The 12,381-nt window shown below is 34.2% G+C and overlaps 1 protein-coding gene across 5 annotated transcripts in view; it reads left to right on the top strand.

Annotated features, from left to right (window-relative positions):
* The window catches only part of DGKB (diacylglycerol kinase beta), a 697,837-nt gene that overhangs the window by 260,143 nt on the left and 425,313 nt on the right, over nt 1-12,381 (top strand). For all 5 annotated transcript variants that reach the window (XM_013051698.2, XM_004743409.3, XM_004743408.3 and 2 more), the window contains 2 exons: nt 2,603-2,676; nt 5,909-5,983. In XM_013051698.2, the coding sequence (XP_012907152.1) occupies nt 2,603-2,676; nt 5,909-5,983 (149 nt within the window). The remainder of the gene's footprint in view (nt 1-2,602; nt 2,677-5,908; nt 5,984-12,381) is intronic.

Below are 12,381 nucleotides of genomic sequence, written 5' to 3'. Positions count from 1 at the left end.
CAGGAGTTTTATCTAACATCATTATCAAAGGGACTCTATTCCACAGAGCCTGGAAACTACAAATAGATACCTGAGGTTTTTAGTATTTTGTTTTTATGTAGTCTTATTTTGTAAGCTTAATTTGTGATAAGAAGTTAGATGGGGAAAAGATTGCCAGATAATTTTGATTTTTCCTGAATTTCCATTTGGAACATTTGACTTTTGTCACTGGTAGAGCATCATCATTCTTCTAAATTCACTCTTTATCTAAATTATTTTCCATTTTCCTAATGCATTTGAACTGTTTATCCATTTACCCACCTCTAAAAATGACATCCTCATTTCTGGATTTTGGAATCTTCTATAGTCTTCTATATATTCCACTAGAATATATACTCGCTAGTAATAATGTGTAGAATGCAATTGTTCCTATAGCTTTATACTGTCCTTTATTAATAAATAGTTATGATGCCTTTAAATATTCCAATAAACCTGTATTTCTGAAAGGTACTCTAAAACATATTTTCAAATAAATTATAAATATCAGACTCAGTGTGAATTTAATATAATCTAATTTATTTTAATAGAATGGTAAGCTGAATGTTGAGTGTTTAGGTTCAGATTTAATGTTTTGCTCAAAAACGTTTATTTATCTTGAGATTCTCACCTTTATTTAAAAATAAGGAGTAACAATTCAAATTAAGTGCAAAAAGGCAGCTAAAATCCCCATGTGTTAGCATTCCTTTTTTTGCATGTGCAAAACTTTAGGAGTTCTATCTGATTTTATAATTGGTTGAAAAATAAATTGAATGCAAGTCTTTAGATAAAGTTGTGTTTTAGTGTTTCTTATTTTACCTTTTAATGAGGGGGAAAGGGCAACATTGCAAGTCAGTAGCTTAACCTAGTTGGCACTTTCTATGTATTAATTGATTGAGCACATTGGGTTCAGGACAGAATTGTGAAGTTACTACAAACCCAGCTCATCTGTCTACCTCCTAACTGAATTAGAGTCAAACCAGGAACAAGGAACCTTTGTCCTCTTTACAGAGGAAAGTAAAATAGAAGCAGATACAATCGATTAAAAAGGGGAAGAAGTAGAGTCAGAATAGAAAAAAATAAGGATATTTTAGTATATTATAACTAATGTGAAGATTTTAATATTTCCCCAGTGCCTATATACTCATCAGAAAAATTACATTTCACCTAAGATTGGAGGAAAATGTATTAGAAGAATATTTTAACTTATGTTGTTCAAACAAACAGGAAGAAAGGACATCATATGTTTATTATATTTACTTTTTAATTTTTTTTAAAGATTTTATTCATTTGAGAGAGAGAGACAGAGCATAAGCAGGGGTAATGGCGCGGAGAGGGAGAAGCAGACACCCCGCTGACCAGGAGCCCGGTGTGGGGCTCAATCCCAGGACCCTGAAATCATGACCTTAACTGAATGCAGACCCTTAACCATTTGAGCCACTCAGGCACCCCAATCATATGTTTCAGTGGGTGTTTTTATCTCATTACATATTTAAGAATACTTTCTAAAAGGGAAATTCATAGCAGTAAAGGATACCTTGAATCTACTTTCAAAAAGTAAACTGATCTAGAACTATTCAACTTAATGTTAAGAGGGCTCCAGCAGTTGCATGTTTTGTTACTAAGTATTTTTTTTGTCAAACTGTATTTAGATGGGATTTATGTAGTGGTAGATTAAAGAGGACCACTTGTATTTAAGTCTACCTATTAACATTAAATTCAGGTAAAGTGCAAGAGCTCTTCTTTACCACCCTATTGAAAACAACTTTACCTCCCCACACACCAATAATAGCTATCATTTTATTTGATTTGCTTTATTTCCTGGTGTGTTTCCCTATTGACTGTATATTTGTTTGTTTATTATCTATTTCTGCATTAGAATATAAGCTGCACTAAAACAGGCGCTTTTTTTGTTCAACCAAGAAACCAGTAGTGATGAAAGCAGTGAACGGCATAGAGTAGGAGCACTGTCAACTTATGGATTCCTGTTTAGCAAACAGACCTAATTAACTGGCCCTCTCCTCCCCAAACAGGGAAAGACAGCACTGAGAAAACATTGTGTAGAGGCAGACAGTTAGGCTGAAAGAGACTTCAAGCCATCTTACTGAGATTCTAATGGACAAGTGATTCGATAGATGGATTCCACACATAGCGCAAAACTCTATTGTAGGTGTCTGTCAAATCAGGGCTCTCTATCATCTGGTCCCTTTCTTCTAATCTTTCTTCCTCCACTATATTCTGTCTGCTTTACTCACCATCCCACAAATTGTGCCTTTTGTTTTCTTCTCATGGCTATTCAAACACCATTTCCTCTTCATAGCTGCCTTCCTCTCTGCCCTATACCTAACTAGACCCTCCCTCTCTTTGTGGAGTGAGTATGCTTGTTAATATATATTTAGTCAAAACACGGGGTTTAATTGAGTTACTAAGTAGATCTGTCTATCCGTCCATATTACAGAACTTAAGAGACATATTCTTAAAATTGTTAATTTATATTTCATGAATTAAAAATTAAAATTGTTAATTTGTATTTCATGAATTCATAGATAATGTGAATAATTGTCCATTTATCCAACTTTTCGTTTAGATTACCCCTGTTCCTGGTACTCACCCGCTTTTAGTTTTTGTGAACCCCAAAAGTGGTGGAAAGCAAGGAGAACGGTATGTTTTTAGAAATCGGGTTTATTTTCTGTGTCATGTGTATATAAAAAGATAAAATTAGTGTAAAAACATTTTAAAACATTATTCCCTATGGTTAACAATTTTAATGTCAAATAAATAATTCTGGCATCCTTATGTACTATATTGATATGATTTCTCCTTATTTTTACAGTTTAAATATTAATATAATAATGGCCTTTATAGTTATTTTTATTATCATGTATCGGGTATCTGAATTATCTCTACTGTGTCGCCCCAGTCCCTAACAAAGAGCATTGCGTACAATATGGCTCCGTAAATACTGTTGAATGCAAATTGGTTCTCTAAATGGTCAACAAGACGACTTCACGTAAATCATCATTCACTAGTGAGGAACAGAATTTATGTCCAGCTTCTAGACAAATTACATTATAATGATTTTCTGCATGTGTGTTTTCGGAGTACATGATGCCATATATCCTGGAGGAGCACAATATATTTAATCTGAATTATAATGAGCTGCATTATTAAGGTCCCGATATATTGGCAGACAACACAAAATTTTTGTTTTTGTAATAAGTTAATGGTTAAATCATAATATTTAATAAAAATCTGAAAATTACCACATCGAAGTGTAAATCCTACATGCTTTCTTAAAAGGGGTGTCATAAAAATGAAGTTGCACTTGCTTTAATAATTTCTAGAAGTCTTTACTAATCTCAGCCCCAAAACGGGCAATCAAATAAAAGCATCCATGTAAACACTATGATAATAAAATAGAAATTTCCATTCTGGTTCATCAAATAATGAAGTTGAAAGTTGACATGTTTTCATGATTAGTGAAATTTTATAATTTCCCTTCCAATCATCTAACTTTCAGCTTTATTTCAATGAAATGAAGAGTGCTGTTCAATTTCCAATCAACAAAATATTATTTCTGCTGAAATTTTTTCCTTTATTAACATAGAGTCGTATATTCTTTTTTTACTTCACTAAACATAATAGAAATTATTTTAAATAGCTAGTGACATGATAAAATATTTACATTGTTTTACTAAAGAGAACAGTTGCCTCATTTTTGGAGATACAAAATAGTAATTAAATAATAATGCTAAAATGATTTTCTCCTTTACTATATATAGTCTGACATCTTTATGTATTATGGACATTTGGCAAAAAAGTAAAGTCTTTACATAGAGTTAGGATTAAATTCATTTTGAAAAATGAGAAACAAATGAAGTATTAAAAGAAAGAAAGAAAGAAAGAAAGAAAGAAAGAAAGAAAGGCATATTTTCAAAGGAAAACGTTCCCCTCAAATTAGAACATGGATCATGCAGGATGACCCTTAACTGAATATCTGACTTCCCCTTCTCCCATCAAGGAAAAAATACACAGATACACTGAAGTCATTAGCAAATTAAGTGGGGTGAAGGGATGACATTTGAGTGCTCTTATATGTATCCCCACTTGTGCTTGGTTCTTCATACACGAACAGGGACCAATCAAAGTCACAGGTAATGTAAATATGTAAGCATGTAAAGGAAACCTGTTATGAATGCAAATATGAATTTTCCTGATGAATTGAATAAGAGTCATCTTTCACAAACAATGATATTTCATTCAGGATTTCCTTTAAAAATACTGGATTTCTTGACTTTGATATGTTAAATAAGTAGCAAAAGTTTACAAAATTATATAGTCACACAGTTTCCCTGTAGCTGTCAAAAGGTGTGAAAATGTTCACATAGCATTCATTCATTCAAACAGCAACACCTGAGTGAATCCAGACTACTAGGAACTGGGGATAAAAGACCTAAAATACAGCCATGCAGCGAGGCAGGCCCAAACAGATACACCATAATATCATAAGATGAATGCTGAACTAGAAATGTTTAAAATGAAGGTGCTGTGGAAGTTCAGAGGAAGGGAGGGTATCTGAAGACTGAGAAGTCTTTGGACAGGAAGTAGCTTTTGAGTTGATATAAGTAGATTATGTGTAGATTTCCAGGTGAAGGAAAGAGATTTGTGAAAGCGTGTTGTCTTTTTTAGGGAATGAAGAGATAATCACTAAAGTTAAAATTTAAGGCAAAGGAAGAGAAAGAGAAGACTTAACCTATGTTAAATATAATAAAATATTTTTTGTTGTAAATAACTTGGCCCTAGGAACCTTTCATCACAGAAATATCATGGCTGTATTTAAACAGCCCTGTGTAAGAGGACAAGATGGGTATAGGCTATACAGAGCTGGTGAGAGAACTGGAATGCCTGAGCAAAGGCAATGAGATAGAATTGCCAAGTTTAATAGACATTACTGTTAGAAGGTGCAGGACTGTACTCCAGTCAGGTTCAGATGCTGGGGAAAAAGAAGTACTGAGAAGTACTGAGAATGACTCCTAGTATCTTTCTTGAGACACTGGTTCATATAATCAATCAAGAACTAGAATGTAAGGTTATTTTAGATTTGGGAGTGGGGTGGTAGAAACAGATACTACATAGTGAATTTGGACAGTTCCTATCAGTAAAGATAGTCTGAATATGTTTGCAAAATCCATGGTAATATTTTTACATTTATATAATAAAAACTAAATATATTCCTTCATTTTTAATATTTTATCTAAGAATACCAATATGGAATGTGTATTTATTTAGAAACAATTGTGTTGCATTTGTTGGGCAATGTTTGATTTCTTCTGGAAAAAAATGAATTATTTAATATGTGTCCATCGAAACAGTTTAGCAGTTGTGTGAGCTGACTGATCAGATGGTGGTTTATGTGTAACAATTAAGCAGATGGGGTCACATTCTTTGGTTACACGCATACATACAACATGCACAGTCCTATTTTATATGTGGGATAGATTTCAGTTTGATTAGATTGACCCCAAACCTGTAAACTTCACAAGGATCAATTAGAGGAAGGTAGGTAAGTAATTTTATTCCAATACTCTTAAAAAATGTATTTGAAATCTAATTAGCTAAACAAAATTCAAAAACAGGATAAATAATATTCTAAATACATATCCGTATTTAGAATGCAAGTATCACTATTTCTAATTTATAAGCTTTATTGCCCTTAATTGGCTACTAAATCTCTTTTTCTTATTGAGCTGTTATACTTCTCATATTATTAATGTAAAATTTATCAAATATATTTAGTTACAACCATGTATATAATTATAACATTAAGAGGTGCTATTTATTTAAAAATTGGAGACTAAAGTCCTTTTTTCCCCCCATATTTTCATCTTTATAGAATTTATAGAAAATTCCAGTATCTACTAAATCCTCGTCAGGTTTACAGCCTTTCTGGAAATGGACCAATGCCAGGGTAAGTCCAAGGATAATATCATTGCCATTGACTCATTTAATAGTAATTACAAAAGAAGCAGCCTGTGTACCTAGAAATAATGCTATTTGAATACAGCAGCCAGATTAGTACACATAAAAACATTGAATATCTACTATATAAGAGTAACCAGTACAGATGCTATTTTTATCATCTGAAATAGTCTGTTTCAAGCAGATTTTTTTGCCCCTTCTAAGTTTTGTGAAGTACTGCTCTACTACTACTACTATTACTACTACTACTAATGACACAAACACACTGGCTGGGTACCTAAACATCCAAACCATCTGTTTGAAGAATCACTGTCTCTTCTTCTCCTTTTTAAATATAGAAAGAGGATCTACTATAGAGGAAAAAGCTAGTTAACAAAGAATAGAAATCATGACATGATGTTTTCATTTACTGCTTACGAAATCTAGTCACCACCACTTTCTTACAAGACACTTTATTAATAGGTAAGACATGGCAACAGAAGTTTATTTTTTCCGGCAGCACACTGTGTACGTTTTACAACACAAGTATATGCTGAATTCAGTCATCATTACTTTGGTCTCGTTAACTAACAGTGTCTTCCACTGACCTGTTTTCTCACTATCAACTTGAGTAAGCATTAGACCAGCTGTAGTGGAAGGAAGCTCTGTAATGCTTATCTGATCTTCTTTATTAATGAGAAAACAACAGCATGAAACATCAATGTGATTAAAATAAGTTTTCTGGGTTATTCTCAGAAACTAGAAATCAAATATTGAAATTGGACTCTCTTAATGCTCAGAATAAAGTGTATACCTTAGTGTCTAATGTTAAATACATGTAAGTAAAATACAGTGAATTAGTACAGACTCCTGCAACACTTTCTTCTCTTTCCTCTGCTCACTGCCACCTGCTGGCCAGCACCTGCTGAGCGGTGATCTGGAGAGCCTCCTTGCTGTCGAAGGCAGAATCATCCTAAGCATTTAGTTCAGAACAGTGTCTTTGTCAAGTTCCAGACTCCAGAATCTAAAGGGTCATGATCAGATTACTGGCTCCTTGAGGCGCAGGCAAGAAGTCCTGATCTAGAGAAAGCCATGCAGAAGTAAAGTCTTAGTGTTGACACAGAAGCTTAGTCAGAATGGCTCTTTTTCTTGTTCTTCAATATTCTCCAAATTTCAGAGTAGTAGGTCTTATTCTAAAGGCTCAAGCAATGGTGTGTTCAAATAAATTGAGGATTTGCCTGTATTCCATAATTAAATGCAATGCCTACTGATATGCTAATTATAAGCCCATGTGTCTTTGACTCATTTCTGTAAAATGAGAAAAGTAATACCTGTCTCATCGGATAGTTGTGAAGTTAAATGGGATGATACCTATGAAGCATGTAAAAATATGCTTAGTACAAAGGTCCCCAACTAATATTCCTTATTCTCAATATTATTCATAGTAAGATTAGTTAATAATTAATAATTGCATGTATGTAGCTTTATATAAACATTCTGTAATAATATTGATTTTAGCCTTGTTTTCATTTTCATTTTTTTCCCCACTCCACTTTAAAAGTGTACTACATGCTTCTTTTCACTCTTTCAATTTTAGGCATCTTATATCCAGTACTCGATTTTAATACACTGAAAAAAAAGTAATATATGTACTTGTGAAAATCCACATTACAATGAGTCTCATTTAGAAAGTAAGTTAAAGGATTCCCTTCAAGCACGAACACTCCTCATGTGATACCACTGCAAATTGTTTGTGTGTATCCTCCCAGGACTTCTTACAAGAGCATACAACCTAATGTGTGTATGTGACATATTTACATACAATGTACTCATGCATACAGAGTGTTCATATACACACACGCATATGTATGTTGTTTGAATAAGTAGATTTAAAAAAAAAGATTTTGTTTATTTATTTGATAGGCAGAGATCATAAGTGGGCAGAGAGGCAGGCATAGAGAGAAAGGGAAGCAGGTTCCCCACTGAGCAGAGAGACCAATGTGGGGCTCAATCCCAGGATCCTGGGATCATGACCTGAGCCAAAGGCAGAGGCTTTAACCCACTGAACCACCCAGGAGCCCCTATTTAACTTGGAGTATAGATCATTTATTGTTCTGCAACTTGCTTTTTTTTTTTTTTAAACTCAAAAGCATATGATGGATATTGTTTGAGTTCAGCAGATATTGATAAGTTTCATTATCTTTAAGAGCTGCACAGTATTCTATGGTTTTGTTAGCTGTTCCATTATTGATAAACATTGAGGTTGTCTGTACTTTTCAATTATTAGCAAATTTGCAAAGTTAGCATTTATCAATGTATTTATGTCTTTCAAAAGTTTGTCCAAATGTTTGCATAGAATGGTTGATATAGGTAGAATTGCTTGATTGAGAATATTTTCCATTTTAATTATGTAAGGTTCTGACAAAATCAAATCAAAAATCAAAAAATTTGTATTGAATTATAATCCCAGCAGCTATGTATATAAAGCTAATTTCCCACAAGATTCTTTAAATTGGCTATCTTCAGTAATTTCTGTTTTAGAACAATGTGATACGTGAAAATATACTTGCCATTTTCATTTTCATGTGTTTGATCAATTATAAAGTTTAATATGGCATTAATTAGACAAACTTTTCTATAAACAACAGAAATGTACGCTGGCTTATTACCTAAAATAAAATTCAATTATGAGGTCGCTCCTAGAATTAATAGAAAAAATAAAGAACTCTGTTTCAGCAAAGATAGGGATCAGGACAATTTGAGGAAATGGAGTAGCGGGACCAAAAGGACAAAGTCCCATGGTAGTTCTTTCCAAGAGAAATTGATTCCAGTTGCTTTTAATATTCTTATTTCTCTGCTCAACATTCAGATCCCAGTGAAAAGTATATTTATTGGTTTCTCTCATTTCCCATGCCACAGCCTTGGCTTGTTTAGGATGGCGGATCTTGACTGACAGTCCTGTCAAGGCTTTATCTACATGGTTTATTCCCCTACAGCTAGACAAGGATATATAACCTGAGGATGAAAGAGGAATTCTTGGAGGGGATAAACCGTAGGTATTCAGCACAGTGCAGCAATAGGGCTGTCCAATATCCCTTCTTTTCTGAACACAATAATTGAAAAAAATTATACTAGTCAGTACTGCTACTACCAAATGCACAACTGAGAGCACACATTCTTCTAAAATGTAGACACCCCAAAATTTTATACAGTCACAATATACAACTCCAAGTCCTCGTTAGCAGGAAACAACTGGAGATGACTACTTTCTCCTCACTCTCCACACATTTGGGATTAACATACAGAAATGTAGTGAGAAATTTAAAAATTTAACTACAAATGTGAATTTAATTGAATGATGACTTTAATAATATAAAGAATGAAACACATGTAAAGTCTGTGGCACTGGGTTTGCAACTGGTTGAAAGCTGTAGGTGAAACTTAGAATGTTTCTCCTGCTTAAACATTTTTACCCAGTGCGGTGACCCATTTTTACCTGATAGTTTTGAGACTTTGGTAGTATTGTTTGCATAGTGCTGAATTAGTCTCTCATTTACTGTTGCTGAAAGGCATGGTGGTATATGGCAGTATTAAAGTTATCTATCAAATATTTCCAGTTCTTCTCCAGGTGTTTGATTATATTTACTTTCTTTAATCATAGCAATGTGGAGTATCCATAGGTTTCTCATAATAAACCTCGGGGATAAAGTAGATTTTCCATGCTTTCTTATCATTTGCCACAGTAACCAGCAATATTCTAGATATTGGCTCTTTTGTTAGCTTGGATCACAGAGTGAAGAGAGATAGAAAGGACCCCCCCCCCTGCCAGCAACATATACTGCTTTACCTGTGATCCCCATAGAATGAGGGATAAATAAACCTCTCTAAGGCTGTGCCTCTATGATTTGGGGTTATTTGTAATTATATATAGACTGATCTTTCATGATAAACCAACGCTAGAAGGAGAGATCCTATTAGTACTCTCTATGCCCATTGGATAGCAACAAATCTATTTCTCCTTGGGAATCAGAATCCTCTATATTGGGTAAATCATCTTTTTTTTTTTTCTTATTTGCCTATTCCTATAAAACCCCTCAAAAATGTCTAGATGTCAGTTTTATCTCCTAATTCAGTGAAAACTTTATTGTTTCATATGGCAGCATTCTCCACTTTGGTGTTAAAGCATGTAAACCATGATAGTTAAAAACTGAGGGGATGGGAAGCAGAATTTTGAAAGTGGATGTACTCATCAGTGTTTGTCAGAGAAAGAGATCCAATAAGGTATATAGAGAAGGATTTATTATAAGGAATTGGCTTATATGCTCTTGGAGACTGACAAGTACAAAGTCTACAGAGTTGATGTTTCAGTTTGAATATGAAGGCTGGCAATGTATTTTAAAACTAGAAGGAGCCACTGTCTTAGTTTACAGGCATCAAGCTAAAGAGTTCTCTCTTTCTGGAGTAGGGTCAGTCTGTTATTTTTTTTTTTTTTTTTTTACTTTCAGCTGATTGGATGGGGCCTACCCACATTATAGAGGACAATCTCCTTTACACAGTCTACCAATTTAAGTATTATAAAAAATACCCTCACAGAAAAACCCAGAAAAATGTTTGATCAATTATCTGGTCATCCCATGACCCAACCAAGTTGACATGTAAAATTAGCCATCACAATGTGTATTAAGTCTAATTGTAAGTTTCATCACTCAAAATGTACCTTTTGGCCCCGGGACCACTTATTTTCTCACATGAGTAAGCAGCATCATATAGTTTAGAGCCTGTGCAGCACAAGTTTTTAGTACACTCTTTAAGTGTTCCCACTGATTCAGGGACTGAGCTTTTAGTAGGCTATTTCAGCATTCTACTGACCAACTGCTTCTGCCTGATGAAATACAAGAGAAGACTTTTAAGTCTTGGGAGCATCAGCTCACTGCCTTTCTTCCTTCTCATTGAAAGGAATTTTTTGAAAGGATACCGCAACATGTGAGACACTATGATAGTATATAAGTCATTCAATAAATTAAGCAGTTACCATTGACAAAGACATAATGGGAAGGAAAAGTAAATTCAATTGCTAGAACAAATTCCTCGTGCAATGAGGCAAAGGCTACAGTTCCATTATGAAAGGGGTCAGGTGAATTTAGGCTACTTCTAAACAGTTGGCTGAGGCCCTTAGAGTAAATCAACATATTGGAGTTCACTCATTGGTTTCTTTGATGACTGAGCATTCCAGAGTCAGTATCTACCTGTCTTGTTGAAGATTAATTAGTGTTATTTATCTCTTTCGATAGCCTCCCCTCCTACTAATATGAACATAAGCCTTTTTTTGCACACTCACTAGGAGTAACTAAGAAAAATGCTGACTGGGATTCCTTTGGGTCATTTGAAGTCCCAACTATGGATTAATTCTGAGAAGTTCACTTATATGAGCTTTCCTTTCATCACTAATTCTCTATTCTTGTCCTTTCCAAGTCCTTCATAGTCTAAGGCATGTTATTAACCATTACTGTTGCATTGATGTGTTTCATAAACTTTGGACATCATTCTCCCCAGAAAAGGTAGACAGGTTTTATTGTGTACAATATGGCTCCCTGGTCAACTGGCCGTCTTTCCTGTCCTCCTCATATTACTCTTAGTATGGTTGTACCGCCAAGCTGTCCACTTCCTGCTTCTTCTGGCATATCATGGAGAGGTATTGGTAAACCATTTTTTTTCTTTTATCCTCAAAGAGTGAGAATAAAAAAGTCCCTATGAGAAAAAAAATTATAAAGAAAAAGGTATAGGTTGAAGGAGTGGTGCAGAGTATAGGGAGATTTTGAGTATCTGAGGGGTGGTCCCAAGCATTTCAATGTCTTAAAAGCTCCCCAGTTGATTCTATGCAGCCAGCATAGAGAACCACTAAATAAGTAGATTGATTGCTATATAATAGGTGTTATACGCCATATGATATGGTGCAATTGGGGTGACTTCCCAATTACATGTTTAATAATCATTGTAAATTCTTAGACAGTCATCAGTATTTTGCAGTACCGTTTTTATAGGTTGTCACATATGGATGAATCAGTAGCCCATAAATATGTCTTAGATCAAAATTCAGATTCAAATTTCAGAGAAAAATGGTCTCATTGACCTAGTTTGCCCATATGCCTACCCTATTCTTTGGGTCAATACAGTTGGTTTACTTGTTTGATAGATCTACCAAAACCATTCTCAGCACTGTTTCGCCTAATCAAATAAGGCCAAAAAAAACCAGATGCTCCAAGCAAGCTTTTTTTTCTTTTTGTGTGTGTATACTAAACTTTTGTATTTTTTGAGTAAAGCGTATGCTCTTTTATTTGCCCATATTCCTTTTGATATATTTATCTTTTTTTATGTTCATTTTGAGATCTCATTATGTATTACTGTCAT

This window comes from Mustela putorius, unplaced genomic scaffold (assembly GCF_011764305.1).
Source record: "Mustela putorius furo isolate JIRA1106 unplaced genomic scaffold, ASM1176430v1.1 tig00003845_pilon_pilon_pilon, whole genome shotgun sequence".
In the NCBI taxonomy this organism is placed as follows: domain Eukaryota; kingdom Metazoa; phylum Chordata; class Mammalia; order Carnivora; family Mustelidae; genus Mustela; species Mustela putorius.
This window is presented reverse-complemented; position numbering and strand designations above follow the sequence as displayed.